The sequence below is a fragment of the Pyrgilauda ruficollis genome, unplaced genomic scaffold (genome assembly GCF_017590135.1).
Source record: "Pyrgilauda ruficollis isolate IOZ18807 unplaced genomic scaffold, ASM1759013v1 scaffold85, whole genome shotgun sequence".
NCBI lineage: Eukaryota > Metazoa > Chordata > Aves > Passeriformes > Passeridae > Pyrgilauda > Pyrgilauda ruficollis.
The window spans coordinates 1,773,678-1,791,411 of NW_024530488.1; the positions used below are offsets into that span (position 1 = coordinate 1,773,678).

Below are 17,734 nucleotides of genomic sequence, written 5' to 3' on the forward strand. Positions count from 1 at the left end.
GGAGAAGTTTGGCCAGATCTGGACAGTGCTGGATTTATTCACTAGCAGGATTATATAATGTGTCCATGAACATACAGAAACAGACTTAATGACACTGATTTTTGCTCTTAACAGGAGCAAAACTGTGTCTTAACAGGAGCCTTTTGAGGGCTTTGTGTCCTCCAACACTTCCATGGACCTTCATGGGACGTGCACCACATTCCCTCAAATGCAGGCAACACAGCCTTCTGTTTCAAACACACCATTTATAAAGTTGCTCTAGACAGTGCTGGATTTATTCACTAGCACGATTATATAATGTGTCCATGAACATACAGAAACAGATTTAATGACACTGATTTTTGCTCTGTTGTGTCTTAACAGGAGTCTTTTGAGGGCTTTGTGCCCTCCAACACTTCCATGGACCTTCATGGGACGTGCACCACATTCCCTCAAAGGCAGGCAACACAGCCTTCTGTTTCAAACACACCATTTATAAAGTAAATTAAAAAAATATATTGATTCTTAGAGCCCCAAGAGAAAAATAGGAACCAGAAGAATCCCAGGAATAAGTGTTATATTTTGGAAACATTAAGAGGTTGTGGCACCTGGCATTAAGTACATAAATATAACCATAGCTAACCTTGACAAGAGTCCGTAAAATTACCCATTTCTGCTTTTGGAATAGCCTTCCCCAATTTTCAGTGTTTCATAAGGGATTTGAAATGTCTCTGCAACCATTATTTCTGATAATTTGATAATTGTGTCTCTCTCAGGATAAAGAGGTCTTGGAGTTTGATTTAATCAGACAGATTCTTTCAGAGTAAGAATATGTATTTCAGTTTTAATCTATTTTCTGTACCTTTAATTTTCTTCCCTCCCATTTTGCCTAAAATTGCAGGACTGTACCCATTGTAGTCAATATTTGTGACTTCCATCACAGATTCCTGTCTCTGAACTCCATAAACTCCCACTTGAGACATTATGGAAGAGGGACAGGGAGCTCTCTCCAGACTCTCCCTCAGGGCTGCTTTTTGCAATGTACATCTGGAGGACATGGAGAATGACAGAAATTGAACAAGTGTCTTTGGCTCAGAGGATGTCCTGGAGCTGGGAACTTTGGCTCAGAGGATGTCCTGGAGCTGGGAACTTTGGCTCAGAGGATGTCCTGGAGCTGGGAACCTTCTGCCTTGAGCCTGCTGGGTGTGGGAGGTCAGGTATGACTGACGTGACTGCTGGATGGGATCCCTACAGATAAACCAGATCAAACTTATTTGCATGCTTTGAGCATCCCCAAAGCCACTTCTCCTGGTGCCACCCTCACAGTAAAATAGAAACCTGAGCAGTGGAAGGCCCATTTTAATATATATTTTATTTTAAAATTCGATATTATTTTATAGATTTACATTTTATTTTTCTGGTTCTTCCACTGTCCAGTCCTGGCATCCCCGGAACCTGTGCAATTTTTTCCAGTACCCCTGGGTGTGTAGGGGACCAGCCCGGCGGATTTGATGACACTGTGGCTTCTGGACGAGCCAGTCTTTGCCCTGTGGGGCTGCGAGCCCCTTGGGGGTCACACTCCGCTCTGTGTTCGGAGGCCGGCCTGCAGAGCACGGACACACCTCAGAGTGCCCACCTCGGCAGCCACAGGCCCCAGGGTGGCTGCAGAATGGATTCCAACACAGCCAAGCAGCGAGCCCCCGCCTGCCGCGCCTTGGCAGCCGCGCTGCTCCACCAGGGCCCGATTCCCTGCCCACGGTGAGGGCAGCAGCAGGGAGCCCGGCAGGGCGGTCGCTGGCCGCGGGTCGGTGCCCGGCCCAGCAGGAGCCCCGTTCCGGCCGGGCCCCGCAGCGGGGGCGGCGCCAGCGCGGGGCGGGACCGGCACAGCCCGGCCGGAGCCGCCGCGGGAGCAGCGAGCCCGGAGCGCCATGGCCGAGACATGCGACGTGGTCGTGGTCGGGGGCGGCATCTCAGGTGGGTGCGGGGGCGGCGGGGAGGGCGCGGGGCAGCGCGGCCGGGGATGCGCGACCCCCGCCCGGCCCGGTAAAACCGGCTGAGCACAGCCCCATCGCTCGGGCGGAGTGCCGGGTGGTGCAGGCAGAATTTTATTGTTATTATAAACTATTAGTAATGGCAATTGTAGTGTTATTTTAATTAAATTTATCTTATTTTTATTGTATAATTTACTTTATCTTTGGCTGTATTAGTATTCATTTTTATTCTTATTTATTTTTATCATTATTTAAATTATTATTTATTTCTATTATTATTTATTTTTATTATTATTGATTTCCATTATTATTATTTCCATTATTTTGGAAATACTATTTTTATTTTATTCTTTTATTATTATTCTTTTATTATTTTATTATTATTTCTTTTATTTAATTCTTTTATATTTTTATTATTTTATTCCAAAATTTTTAATTTTTAAATTATCATTTATATCCATTACCATTCATTTTTACTGCTGTTGTTCATTTTAATAATTTTTTTAAAAAATTCAATTTCATTTTATAGATTTACATTTTATTTCTCTGGTTCTTCCACTGTCCAGTCCTGGCATCCCCTGAACCTGTGCAGTTTTTTCCAGTACCCCTGGATCTTCTGGACAAGCAAGGCTAGAAGCACTCAGCATCCTCTGCAGCCAGTGCAGGGGTGTTAGGTAGAGGCCCTCGGTCACATGGGATTAATTTGAATCCTTGGCTGCCTTTTGTTCAGCGCAGGTAGAGGCATAAAGGAAAAATGCCTGAAATCAGCTGGGTGGATAGGAAGTTTCTAGCTCCCCTTTCAGCACAGGTATGGGTTTGAGAGCACGAGCAGCCTGGCAGAATGGACAGACAGCGCTGGGGCCCCGGAGCCTTCTTGCACTTGAGTGACAATCAGCTGTTTTTAACCCAGCCTGGGCTAGAAAACCTCTGTGCCTGCCCACAGTGAATCTCTCCCCTGTGCATTTTGTTCCGAGATACATGTGCTACATAAATTGTGCATGGGCAGTAGATTTTTTTTTTCCCCTGTGCCTTTGGCATATCAACAGTTGCATTTTGGTCCCTTGGTATAGGGAGGTATGGAGTGACAGCTCCTGTGCCATTGGTGATCTCCTCAGAGCAGAGAGTGTGCACACATCCACAGATTCAGCAGTATCTCTGCCAAACCACAAATTACTTATGACCTGTTACAAAATGTGATTTTGTCCATCTGTTTTTCATATGGCTTTTAATTTCCACTATTTATTTATATATAATTCTAGATGTCTGTTTAACTGTCATGTTAAGGTGTGTAGCATGCCGTTTGAATGATATATAAAATGCAGAGACAAAATCATAGGCATTATTTCCTAAGGACGATTCTCTGATAACAAACTGTTGAATAATGTTTGAATGTTTCAAGTATGTTTATACAAACAGCAAAAATTAACCACTGCTTTTCTATAAAGCACAGTGGATTCTGAACACAGTGTTACGGCTAATTTTTAACTTACACCCTGTGTCACAGTGAAACTCAGTTAAAGTAATCAGCCCATGGTAAATGTCTTTTCATGCCTTGTAAACAAAAACATTTCCAGTGGCATGGTTTTGTACAGCAGTGGTGCTCCATTCCCTCTGTTGAATGAGTTGGAGTGAAAGAGTCAGTGTAACAGCTTTTAAACTACCCTTGTTATCCCTGGTTGCCATGGGAATATTTTCGTGGCAGGCCTGCACAGCCCACTTAGGTTTTTCTGGAAGAGCATCAGGACAGGGGAGCAGTGCTGAGCTCTGGTCAATTGTGTGCCTTAGGTTTTTCTGGAAGAGCATCAGGACAGAGGAGCAGTGCTGAGCTCTGGTCAATCGTGTGCTTCACTCTTTGCCACCTGTAGACAGCAGCAAGTGGCAGGGGGAACCAATTATCTGTTTACTTCCCTTTACACTAAATACCCACCAAAATGCTCCTGTTTCGTGCTGTCTTCCCGCAAAGGTTGGAAAAATATACAGGCACAAAAATTGTTATTGGCCAAGTACCCCTCTTCAGTCCCTTTCCTTTAGCTGTGCATACAGCTCCTGCTCACCTCTGATTCCCACTGTCTGTAAGTCATTGAACTTGCAGCCAGATGATGGAACTGTGGTTTTAGATCTCCTTACACTGATTTAAAACCCCTGCTAACATGCACAGCTGCTGCTGAGATCTCTTCTCCTGTCCACCAGAGAGTGAAGTGTATGATTTTTGAAATGAGGCACCCCTTGGAGACTGGTTTGTTGCTGCTCCACAATTCGTGTGTGTTCCTTCAGAAAGTCTCTGGATTTGAGCTGCCTGAGGCTCTTCTGACCAAGGCTCTGTGGTTGCTGCCTGTGAAAACAGCAGAAGGTTCTTGTCACATTGTAGTGTGCTCCAGCCACCTGCTCCAGCCCCAGCAAAGCAGGGAATTGCAGAGCAAACAAAGACTTGCTGTGCCAGCAGGAGGATGCACACAAACAAGTGTCACAGAGCTGCCACTTGGCCATCTCCTTTCTCTCTATTTCTGCAGGTAGAGCAAGCTGTGCATTTGCAGGCTCAGACCCTCTTTGGCAGCAGCTCTGCCTGTCTTTTTATCCAGATGTAATTAGTAGGGTTTAAAATGTAAAGACTGAAATCCTGATCATGAAATAACAGTGCAGAGGTCTTCACAACCCTGGGCAGTCTCTGTTCTTTTATCTGAAGATGCCACTTCCTTTGCTGAATCATTTTTAGTGTCCTTTATTGCAGGTTTGATAAAAGGGAAGAATAAAACTAAGGAACTGGCCAATTTAAATTTTATGTAATGAAAATATACTCAAAATTAGTCTTCACTTCTTTCAAGTCAGAGTAATGGTCTGTGGCTTCGCTGAAGTTGTCAGGTAATCTCAATAATATTGATGATAATGAAGACCTTTGAGGAACAGGAGGATTTACTAAGGGTAGATTCTGTTTTATGGGTAAAACTTCAGCAAAAGCTTTGGAAATTTTTTGCAAATGGTGCAGATTAAAAAGAAATATTTAAAAAGAAAATTTCCCAGAGTCAAAGAGCATATATGAAAATGCTTAGCCACACATTGCGTGCAGTATGCCTGGTACTCAAGAATATTTAGATCAGAAGCATAACAAAAGCTCTTAGAGCTGGAATGTGCATCGTGACAGGTTCTTCTCTTTGCTTAGAGACTCACTTTTACTTTGGAGGGCTCCTTTAGCACGAGGATCAAAACAACTATGAGAAAACTATACAGTTGCAACATCAAACTTGTTTATCTTCTTAATTGAGAAATCAGTGACTTCAAATAAAATCTTGAAATCTGCTCAGAGATTTTCTTTTAAAGACTTTCTCCTTTTGTTTTCAAAAATGTCTTCCTGTCCCTGTTTTTGCCTTGGGAACTGCTTTCCTTGTTTTGTTTTCAAGTAGTTTATCAGATTTTATTCTAATCTTATGCTTAAAAAAATGCATCTCTTAAATCTCTAGTGCACAGATTTTACAATCAAAGTGAGGGTAGTTGAATGTTTTTTCCTTAAAGGTGAAGTCTTTTCTTAATTATAATAAGAAAATTAATACTGTTTGAAGTATGCTTGGTTTTTTGCTGTTCACAAGCAACCTGTCATGTTCCTGTAAGCTTGGAACAAAAACATACTGTAAAATAAAGTAATTCTGTTGTTATGTTGGGTTTACGTATCTATTCTTGCATTATATTGATGCCACTGTGCTCTCTACTGTTCTTAAGCCTCACTTTCAATTTGTGTGACAATTTAATGTGCTGTATAATTACAGTAGCTCTCACTGCAGCTGTGAACCACTGTCAAGTTACTCCAAAAATAAAAACGAAACCGAAACATTCCAAAACAGACCAGGTGTTTTGAGGGCTATTATCTGATGGTATTCTATCTGTTTAAAAATAGACTGATGCAGAGGGCAAGATTGTTTTTTAAAACAGATCTGGGACAAGTTGTAAAAAAACTATAGATGAAATACATAATATTCAGTAGATACTTGTTTCTTTTTGCCCTCTGGTAGTAAATTACAATGTCTCGATACTCCTCCTCTGGAAAGATGGTTCACCAAACAAGACAATCTTTTTGGAGAACATTACTAGCTGGGAATCCTATGCTAGATGTCCATTTGGAGAAGAAAAAAAACCCACAAAACCAAAATTGAGGCATGGGTGGAACAGCTGTTCATGATGAACCAGATTAGATCAGTCAGTGGGAGGACTCTGACCCTCTCCAGGGAATGTCACCCTCTCTGGGATGCACTCTGCCAAAGGGAATCCAGGACATTTTCCTGTCAGTTGGCGTGATGAAGCTCTTGGTTCACATTTTCAGTCACCTGTCTCTCTGTCTGACAGCAAGAATTATTACTTTTGTACTCAACCACTCTCATGGCTAAAGCAGTATGAGCCAGTTAGATGGAATCTGCATTTGACTTTTAGACATTTCACAGAAAAAAAACTTGGCAATGCACAGTAAACAGAACAGAAAGCAGCTGCATAATGTTGTGAAATGGTTGGGTAGCCTAGGCAGCAGGGACAGCTCTTGTAATTCACCGTCTGAGACCTCCTAATTGGTCTGAGAGTTGATTTGATAAGAAGCTTTCCAGCCTACCTGCAGGAGCCATCTCATCTCACAAGGCTCAGGGTGATGCTTCATTAAGGAAAGGTTTTTCATTAGCTTATTTAACCATTATGGAAGGGTGTTGTTAGGGAAAGCTCATTCAGTCTGTTCAGCAAAATGTGAAAACTACCATGGAAGGGGAAAAAAGGTAAGTTAGGATGGTAAAACTTTGGGAAAGGAATTGCTGTTGTATCTATTATGGGAAATATGTTAAGCTATTAAGGGAAATAACTGGTAGGGAACCAAAGCTTATGTGCAGCAGTGGGTGTTAAAGTTACAAATGGGAGAGTCCACAGGATTTTCTTATCTGTGCTGCTGAATGGCTTTTTTTTTTTTTTTTTTTCTTTTTTTTTTGGGCCAACAAGATTTTCAGGAGAGACTTGTAAGCAAGTTCTGTGTATTGTTTGCTTGGACAGCCACCTGCAGGGATGCTTTGAGTTGGTGACATTTGTCAGAGATTGGTCCAGCACTTGACTAGAGCCTAATCACACTGAAGGTGGTGAGTGGTGTTTGTCTGCATTAGGGAGTTGGTTCAGATCAAGTGTGTGATGTTCTGCACTGTTTTTTTCACATAGATATTTCCAGCTGTTTGTCTTGGGAAACTTAGTTTCCTTGATCAAAGATAGTGACATGGAAAGAGTATTTCAATTTTGTGCTCTTCTTCCTTCCATGAAGGCACAGTTAAAAATTGTTTACTTGGTCATCTTTGGACCAGAGATGTGCACCCGCATCCTCTGTGTCCATCCTTTCTGTTTTCTCCTTGCCTACTTCTCTTTCTTTCATTTTCTTGTAGCATCAAGAGTTTGCCAAAAGATCACATTCTGCGTACTTGTGAATCATGATTTGCTCATTTTACTCCTTGGCACCACCAAGTTCAGGAGTTATTTTAGAGAAATGCAATTCATTGTGCTTCCCCTGCTGTAAGGAGTGAACAGTGTCAGTCTCCAGCAAGCCACACGATGTCAGACACCACAGGGACACAGGTCTGGGTTAAACACTGATGCCTGTGGTCCCAGTGGCTGTGAAGAGCAGCCCTCTGCTCTGGCTCCATCCTGGAGCATTCAGGCTGTCTAAGATGATCTCAGGAGTGTGTTGACAAGGATGCTGTTGACTGCTGGAAGTACTCTTACTGTTGTGTGTATGTAGCCTTATCCAAAGCTGGAGAGATGTGCCAAAAAGCTGCGTAATCATGTTTGCACTGCCTAAGAGGCAGCCTGAGCAGTGTGGGCTTACACAGCCCTGACAGTCCCAGAGGTAAACTTCCAGTGCTGCTGTATTATTATAAACCAGCAGAGAGTTTGCTCTATATTTACATATCTTTCGCAGCAGCTGATGACAATGCATTAGGCCTTATGCTTAATTTAATCAATTCAGAAGGCTTTTCTTCTTCAGAAGTTATTATTCTGTATGTAAACAATCTGGGGGATTTTGGCACATTTCCCACTGCCACGGTTTCCTTCTCCCTAACACAACTGACAACTGTAATTAAATAGTTACGTTATTTCATGATAAAAAGCCATGTTGTCTCTCTGCCCCTTCCCAAAAGAGGAGTTGTTTGCCTTTTGTTCTGTCTCTGTTCTTCAGCAGTTATTTCACAGAGTGCACTGATACAGCACTGAAGTTTGTCATGCTTATAAAAGTTTACTGAGCAGGGTCCTAGATTATTGAAGACCTTCCTTTGCATTTCCTTTGCCAACAATATGTCTTGATGTCCTTACAAACCACTCAGGGATGATTCTAAAATCAGTGGTCATTCCTGGGGAATTGTAGTCATAGGACAGTTTGGGCTGAAAGGGACCTCTAAAGGTCATCTATTCCAACTGCCCTGCAATAAGCAGGGACATCTTCAGCTAGATCAGGTTGCTCAGAGCCCTGTCCAACCTGGCCTTGAATGTTTCCACTGCCTCTCCTGTCCAACCTGTTCCAGCATTTCACCATCCTCATTGTTAGAAATTACTTTCTAATCTGAATCTACCCTCTTCTAGTCTAAAAATCATTATCCCTTGTCTTATTGTGACAGGCCCTACTAAGAAATTCATCCTCATATTTCTGATAAACCTCTTTTGGCACTGGGAGCTGTTATATGGTCTTCTCAGAGACCTCTCTTCTGCAGGCTGAACAGCCCATGTTCTCTCAGCCTTTCCTCATAGGAAAGGTCTTTCATCCCTTGGATCATCTCTGTGGGCCTCCTCTGGACCTGCTGAAAGAGGTTCTTATCTTTTTTTGTGGTGAGGACTCCAGGGCTTCAGCCAGGCTTTGGTTTCTTGAGGAAATTCCATTCATCTCAATCAAGTTTCAATCATTTAATTTTTATATAGCCATTTTTTAACTTAACATGATTTTCCTTCTGGGCAGATAACCTATTTCATCCTTGTAAACTTATGTCAGGTGTTATTATCATTGCTGCCTTGAAGGATGGTCAAAATGGGATCATTCATCTAATCCACTGGGTTTTTTTTTTCCTTTGTGGGCTGATCCATGTCTAAGGTTTATAATTTTGTAATGCTGCATTATTCTTCTTCAACATTTTTTTTGCTGTTTTCAGTGATCAGTGAGGCTGCACTACAGGCCATTGGTATTTAAACCATGAATGACTAGCATTCTTCTAAATAACACACCCATGTTCTTGTATTTTGCACAACTTTCTCTGTCCTGTCAGTTTTCTGTTCAAACAGCTTGCTTAAAAGAAAAATCAGTATAAAGTTCACTTGGAAAACCATATTTTCTCCACAAACCATTATTTGGTTTGGGGCTGGAAGGGAAGAGAAAGAAGAATGGTCATCAGGGTCTCATTTGGGGAGACCCTGAGTTCTGGATAAGGTAGTAATAGAAGAGGTGCTGAAAAGTGCCTGTCAAGCCAGAGAGGAGTTGCATTGACCTAGTCAAGAAACATTGATAATATTATTTATGGGAAGAGCTTCTGATTCTGCGCCACCCACAGCTCCACAAGACTCAACTGTGTGAGTTTTGTGGGCTCTTGACAGCATCAGGAGCAGCAGCAGCAGTGGTTGGAGAGCAAGGAACCACCCAGGGAAATAATGGGCATTGGGATTTTTGTAGGGGCTCTGTGTGTGATTGTGTGAAAGGAGAGCAAGGGATAGGATGGGGGAAAGCAAAGTGAAAACCATCCCTGGAAGAATGGGTGGTCTCTAGTCTAGAAAGTCTGAGACCTTGTGGGTTACTTCTAGTAGCTGGCACATCTGGCAAAATAAATGACAGATGCATTAATTTTTATCACTGAAGAGTCTGGCTCTGGCTCATTAGAGGCTTGGGCATCTTGCAAGGATTAAGTTATGGTGGTGACCTGGCTTCTGTTGGCACTTCATTTTCAGGTGTTTACAAAGTTCCCTGAAATTTTGATTCATTTTAAAGCTGCTCATCTTACAGATATTACTTTGTACTGTTCAACTGTTTCATGCTTTTCAGTTTCACCCAGCTGGAAGTGAGGAGGGTGGGAGGAAAGATGCCCCTGTAGCCTCCTGCCTCCCAGGTAGCTGCTCTTTATCTTGATGGTATAATTCATATATAAAACATTGAATTGAGTCTGTTCAGTTGACTGCACACAGCAACAGCTGATCAAACAGCAGGTTCATGCTGTGCACCATGATTACCTGGATTACTAGGATAGCTTGAGTATAAACTGGGCTCATTTTTGCTTGAGTGATAAATCTGTGTTTGAATGTATTAAATATTGCAGCAAGACACCTCTTTTGTTCCAATATGAATTAATTTTTTATGAGGTAGCTTGGCCAGAGGCTGAATCAGTGCATTATGCTAAATAATGAGCACAAATGAGGAAAGGAAAGGGTGTAAATGCTTTTTTTTCCCCACTTTAGATTCTTTCATGTTTCCCTCACCATTTTTGCCCCTACACATTCTATTAGAATGGTACAAATCTAGTGGTAGCAGTTTTTCTTTCATAGCAGTGATGTTTTTATGAACTGTTTGGCTCAAGCTTCCTCCTGCCTGCACTTAGAGGTGGATGGATGGATGGATGGATGGATGGATGGATGGATGGATGGATGGATGGATGGATGGATGGAAGTCACAAGTCATCTTATTTACTGGCTCTCTTTTGGGGTTCTCTAGATGACATGTACATTCTCAGCCTTTGGTATCTCAACTGGGGAATGATTTGGGCTTTCAGCAGGGTTCATCTTAATTTTTTCGTTGTTCAAATAAATAAAATGTTCACAAATCCTTGTAGGCTTTACAATTTAGCCTCTGTGAGTGTGTGCACACCTACTTGTATATGTGGGCTATGATGATGATAGGAATTTCCAAAGAGTCTCTGGGGCGTGGCTGTTTGGAAGTGGCATTGAGAGGTGCTCAATATAAATCTGTAATTGTTATGTGCTATTTGTGTGAAAATAGTTAGCTGAAGTTCAATTAAAATGTGAAACAAAATGGGCAGCCATGGAATGAGGACATGATGAGTCTGCTGAGCTTTGCTGTTGCCCAGCCTGGCTTAGGTGAACACGTGTGAGTCATTAGATACTGAGAAATCTGGGAAATTACATGTTAATCTTTAATTTCAAGGTATGAGAATGATAGTCTGTTTATTTTTTAAGTTCACTTCTTCCAGTTGATTTTGTTTTTTGAGCATTTACTTTTCTCAGAGGACTAAAGAAAATGAATTTGTTGCTTGAGAACAAGCAAGACTTGGCAAAACAGATAAGCATTTCTCTTCTGAGGCAACTGTTGCATAATTTTACAAAATTTAGCATTTCTGTGCATTTAAGCATTTCTCTTCTGAGGCAACTGTTGCATAATTTTACAAAATTTTCCAGATGCAGCTTAGCCTTTTTTTTTCCCACATTGCTGTGTATGGAAGGCAAAACTATTCTTCAGAGTAAATCTGACTGGCATTTTATTTGCTTGTGGATCTCTTCATAGTAGTAATGCCTAAAAGGATGCCTTTAGGAAAGTGCCTGTATAGACCCTCAGCCAGTTCACTGTGCTCAGCTTTATTTGATCCAGTGCTATGATCTGTTTGCTGTAGCACTTTCAGTTCTCTCTATCCTTTTTTTTCCCCTTTATTTTTTTCTGTTGTGTTTCAAGGCAGCCCAGACTGTAAACTAGCAGAAAGGGATGCCTAAGCTAAAGGAGGCCCTGGGACTGAGGGTGTGTGATAATATCAGAGTATAAATGATAATTATATTATTTATATTGTTAATAATATTAACGTTTTCAGTATATCCTGGAGCCATAACAAAGGACACACAGAATGTGTTTGGGTTTTTTACCTGACTGAAGCCTAGAAGAAGACTTCTGACATGCTATAAAGTGTGAGGTGGCCATGGCTGTTCATGACAAGTCCATTAAATGAAGAGAACACAGTAAATGATTGATACTAGAAATACTCAACCTTTGAAAATCTGGAGTGCCCAGTTTTGTCAATATGAAGTTTCGAGGGGAACTTCAGATGTGAAAGTGAAGTGGAAACGAGGGAAGCCTTGGGCAGAACAGCTGTGCATTCAGTGCTTAAGCCTGGGTACCACTGAACCAAAGATGTTTGGTTTCCACCCAAATGCCACAAATTGTCTTCATCCCATGCTTGGCAGAGCTTGAGCTTAACACCCCACAACTTTGGTCATCCCACTTATATCTGCCCAGGCTCTGTATCACTCAACCAGCTGCAATGCTTGGGACAAGCATTGGCTGAATGTTTGCAATTCTGATTTTAAGAACTTAGTAAATGCTGCTCCCTGCACTGTGGATGGATCATCCAGGAGCTCTTGCAGGGAGATCACAGAAAGCTGGGACTAGAGTTTATGCTGCCATGAAGTCCCATTAACTCATGGGGATGCTCATATTGACCTCAGTGACAAAATTACAGAATTAGAGCTCAGACAGAAAAACTCATTGCCTTAGCTAGACAATGAAATGCCAACAGAAATAAATTATATTTGCTCATAGAGTGCTGTATCTTAGGCAGAAATGTTAGGTCTTTTGTACAAATATTTTAAGTAAATGTACATTTTAAGCAGATAGGTTGATAATGTCTCTTTTTCCTCCTTGGGGTTTCTGAAACTGTAATTTTGTTGTTTTCCTAAGCTCTGTAATGTTCTAGGTGAGTGATACTAATTTTAATGGCATTAATTGCAGCACAGTGATACAGTTTAGGAAAACAGAGTATCTCTCCCCATAGCAAAAATACTTGGGTCAAAAAAGAGTTGCTTTGCTAGTTTTCACTGTACTGTTTAGGCATGAAGGTAAGGCATGATGAGAGTGACAACTTACATTGGCCCAGGTCTACCATGGTTTTAGGTTCTGAACTGTAATTTTTGAATTTTCTTCGGTAAGATTGAGTCAGAAATCTAAATTACTATTGTTAAGATGGCCCAAATTAGAGAAGTTAAAAGGTTGCCTTCACAATGAAGGCACAGTATTCTTCACAAGAGCAAAATTCCTTGACCTTTCCATAATGTGAGGAACCTTACAAAACAATCCTGTACGACCTTAACTCACCCAGACCCTGGGCCAACACAGGTTTTGCTTTGTTGTCTTGCTTTTTGTTTTATTTACAATCCATATCTACAATGCCTTGCAGGCATTGTTGTCTCAAGCCATTATTTCAATTTAAACATTTTAGCTGGCTGATGATGAGTGATGGAGCTAAAGGTGACCAGCGCCAGGTTCAATCTCTCAGTGGTGGAGCAGTAATCAGATTGTGTTCATTAGAGCACAGACAAGACCAAGGCTATTAAATTGCAGTTTCTGGCACAGAAATGCAATGAAGAAGCTGTGGAGCACCAAGGAGAAATCCCACTGGTGCAACATTTCTGCTTGGCTGTGGGTGAGGTCTTCTCCCTGCTCCTGCCCTCCATCCCTCCAGGGTCACAGTGACATGGAAACCGTCGCTAATGCTGATGGCACTGAATTGCAGGATGTTGTGGGGACATTTCTTAGAAGGAGGTCAGAGAGCCCTGAGTATAAACAAGGACGAGTTTTGTTTGAATTTTTGAGTAATTAGGTCAAAGCAACAGCAAACTGGATTCTTCCGCTAACCAATGTAATTTTTATGTGCTTGAAACTTAATTCCTGATTTGATGGAGAGTTTTTTCTCTTTCCCCCACAAATTATCTCACCTGCTTGGGGCATATTCCTCTCAGTTTCTTCTTACTGACCTCATTCACTGCAACTGTCTTGACCACTAATGGTGATGTTCTCCCCAAATGTTCTTCTGCAGTATTAACAGACGGATTCTGTTTCTTTGGGTACAGTGCAGCAGTTTTGACCAAATTAATATATTTGCTGTATGTATTTTGCAAGTATTCCTAAGCATCAAAGATGGTAGGTCAGGGATACTGTACAAAGACATCTAGTAGTGAGGAAAGTTGTATTTCCCATGTCATCCTGCAGCAATACCAGCTTCTATCACTTTTTGTAGGTTTTGACAGATTTCCTGGAGTTTTTTCTTAATATTTTGGATACTTCAGGTGGGGATTTTTAAATTTATTTATTTGGGCTCGGGTTTATTTTTAGTGGGTTTTTTTTTGAGATTCATCACTTAAATTAAGAAAAGAAGTTAAATTCATGGTATCTCTGCTCAAGATGAGACTTATATTCAAGATCAAGAAGAAGAATACAAAGAATAAATACTAAAATAACAGTTTTAGTGTATTAAATATCCATGGACAACATGCATCTGTTGAATAATTGAATAATTCTGTTAAAAATACTTGAGTTCATCTACTTCAGACTCTGAAGTCTTACTTGTCTGTGTATAATCAGTTGTGATATGTTTCCTTTTTTTGCTGTCAGTCTTGTGAAACATTTTTGCATCCCACAATTTCTCTATTAACCCCAGGGCAGAGGGCTGTGCTTGTTCTGCAGGCTGTGTTATCCCATTTCCAAGGTGCATTTTTGGGCACCTGATGCTGAGCCTGGTGCAATGTTGGTTCACTGCTCTGGGCTGAACCAAGGCTGCTCTGCCCTCTGGCTCTGTGCAAAGCAGCATCTGCTACCTGACATCTCTGCAGATTCAGTCATTTAGATGTGGCTGAACAGGTTGACAACCAGGAAAAAAACAAAACAAAAAGCACTTTGCAAACATACCTTTTGTGTCAAAATAAATACAGGGAGGAAAATGTTGGCAAATTCCATGAATTGGAGGAAGTTCTGCATTAAGACCTGCAAGTTAATACAGCACAAGTACAATGGCAGCATTTCTTCCTACTCAATGTATAATTTTAGTCAAAGGGAGGAATTTTTTATGGTTATAAGGTGAACATTTTTTTTTTGTGCCAGCCATTTTAGAAGCTATTAATTGAATGCCTGTGGCTTAGAATTTTCTTTGCTCCTTCCATGAACTAAAATTTAGAATTTGTAGATGGTTTTTATAATTATATAAGAGAAGCAATTTTTTTTCCTAGAAAAGAGATAATAATTATGGAGGAACATGATTAAGTAGTGAGTAATGCAGAGGAAGTGCAGCAGGAATGCCTTCAGAAATTTACAGCTTTACAGAGATGCAACTTCCAGTCATGCCTTTCTAGTGTTTTTTTTTTTTTTTCTGAAATGCTAAGATTAAAAGGTGTTTCACTAAAATTGCTGATTCCAGGCAGAATAGAATGGTGTTATTAAATTTCAGTTTTTTTAGAAAATATACTTTAAAATACTCTTTAGATAGTCAAATATATTTGATTATTGGGCTACATTATAGGGCACTCCAATGAAAAATGAGACTCTTCTCACATTTGCCAATTCAAATATAAATATCATAAATATAATATTTATATTATATATAATACAAGTATATGTAATCTAAATAAACACACACATATATATGTATATAAATAAGCATATATATTGAAGGTTGGGCTCTGTGATCTTTGAATTATTTCTAAGCTTAATGATTCTGTGATTCTACAAAATAGCAGTTTGGAATTTGCCCTAGCATAAATATTTAAGATTCTCTGTTTTAAAAAAGAATTAAAAATCTATAAATATGATAAATATAATATTTATATTATATATAATACAAGTATATGTAATCTAAATAAACACACACATATATATGTATATAAATAAGCATATATATTGAAGGTTGGACTCTATGATCTTTGAATTATTTCTAAGATTAATGATTCTGTGATGCTACGAAATAGCAGTTTGGACTTTGCCCTAGCATAAATATTTAAGATTCTCTGTTTTAAAAAAGAATTAAAAATCTGAATTAGTCATTCTCTCAGGATGAGAATACTGTTGATGTTAGAAAGTGAGGTTGTAATGAAGCTGTGTAGTGAAATGATGCGATTTAAGAGGTTTAGTAGGTACAGAGACATCAAACAAGAAAGAAAGAAGTTGGAACTGAAGATGAAATAATTACTGTGATGATTACATTTGAGTCCAATCTGTGTGAATGCAGAGTGCTGCACGATGGGGAAAGAAATGATTTTCGTGACTTGAACTTGTGTTATAAGATTCTGGGGGAGGCAATCTCCCACCAGCATCTCTGGGTGGCTGCCTTGGGTACCGGGTTGCCATGGTGACAGATGGAGGCTTGCCCGGTTAAGCATCCTCTAAACACCGTGGTATTTTCAGTCTGGGGCTTCAAATAATCATCTTTGCTTCTTTGTTGTTTGCATTAATTAGCTGACTATTGGTTCTTTGAGAAGAACTGCAGGTGAGGCTGCTTTACTGTGTGATTTCTGCTGTATCTCTCTCTGTGTATTTATATAGGGCTCTCTGTGGCCCCTGGGAGAAAGCTGACCTGCGCTGGAAACTGCGCCCAATTTCTGTCTTCTGCAAAGTGGTGGCAAAAGTGGCTGAGCCCTTATATTGCAATTCAGATCTGATTCTACTGAAATGCTCCTGGGGAGCAGGGAAAACTGCTTCTGGGTGACAAAACACTGTGCATAGGAGCAATAATAGCATCAGTCACAGTTTTGGATGGTTTTTGCATTTGAATGCAGCACTTTGCCTTGCTTGTGAGGAATGGGGGCAATATCAAATATCTGCCTTTTGTTAGTGGTGTTTTAAAGTGGCAGGTAAGCCAGAGGCAGTGCTGGAATGTGAAACATGTGAAGGGTTAAACTTCTCAATAGGAGACCTTATATCATGTGTGACTGATTTTTCCAGGCTTTGCTTCACAGCCACTGTGTGTGCTCTGTCTGCAACAACTGAGGCACAGGGAGACCACTCTGCCTCTTGCTCAGAAAAGAGGTTGTGGTTTGTGGGGTTTTCTGCAGCAGCTGTTAGTTTGTGAAATGGAAACCTCAACCTCATGCCCCAATATTCACATTCTAGTGTTCATTTCCATTTTAATATGCTTTTGTTGCTGTTCCTGGTGCCTTCCCTGCCCTTGTACTACTTTGGCTCAGAGCTCTCCTTCCACAACATCCAGTCCCCTCCCTGTTATTATAGTGACAGTCCAAGAGCCCCTCTGGGGCCTTTGGTCCAGCTCCAGGAACAGGTATGGAGTGATGTGGCAGTACTGTGATTCCCAGTGTGTGAGGTACCAAAAACCAGCAACATTCCCACCTGACACTTGCACTATAATGTGGTATTTGTCACCAGCAGCCTTGAGTTATCCTGTTCTGTGTGTGCTGAGAGACCTCCTCTGGTCATTTGCTGTTCCCTCTGACCCTCCTGAGCCTCTGCCTTTGCTTCTTCCATCTTTTTCCTGTTATGTGTTTGTGATGATTTCTGCACCAAACTTGGGCCCAGAACAGAGCTGTGAAGTGGCTGAGAGGAAGGAGGGGACCACCAGCCCTTGAACTGATCACGTGATGCTTGGTTTGGGAACTCTGCAGACTGCATCTTCCAGTCCCCAAGGACACATCCCTCCCCGTGTAGAGATCAGATCTGCTGGAGGATGGGCATGGACAGGGCAGTGAGATATAACAAACCTTATCCTTGCCTCAACACTGTTCTGGTTTTCTGTTTTTGCTTCAGGAAAGAGGAAACTCCTGTCCATCTTTAACAAGTCCATGTGTGAATGTAGCAGGGGGTGGGGGAAAGGTGGCACATGCCCCAAAATGGGGAGTAAATCTTAAGTAGGTGCAATCAGGTGGATGAAAGGTGCAGGAGGAAACGAGGAGGTGGTACCTGGGCTGCCAGTCAGCTGCAGTTCAGTGGAATCTAGAGAGTTACCCTTTTACAAACTTCTCTCTTGGTTCAGCTCCTGGGAATAAACTGCCTTTGCTCCCAGCTGCACTGC

The 17,734-nt window shown here is 41.1% G+C and overlaps 1 protein-coding gene across 1 annotated transcript in view; it reads left to right on the forward strand.

Moving 5' to 3' along the window:
* Nucleotides 1–1,845: 1,845 nt before the first annotated feature.
* The window catches only part of MAOB (monoamine oxidase B), a 51,248-nt gene continuing 35,359 nt past the window's right edge, over nucleotides 1,846–17,734 (forward strand). Inside the window, exon 1 of the mRNA XM_041487936.1 lies at nucleotides 1,846–1,953. Within this exon, the coding sequence (XP_041343870.1) occupies nucleotides 1,908–1,953 (46 nt within the window). The 5' untranslated portion in view covers nucleotides 1,846–1,907. The remainder of the gene's footprint in view (nucleotides 1,954–17,734) is intronic.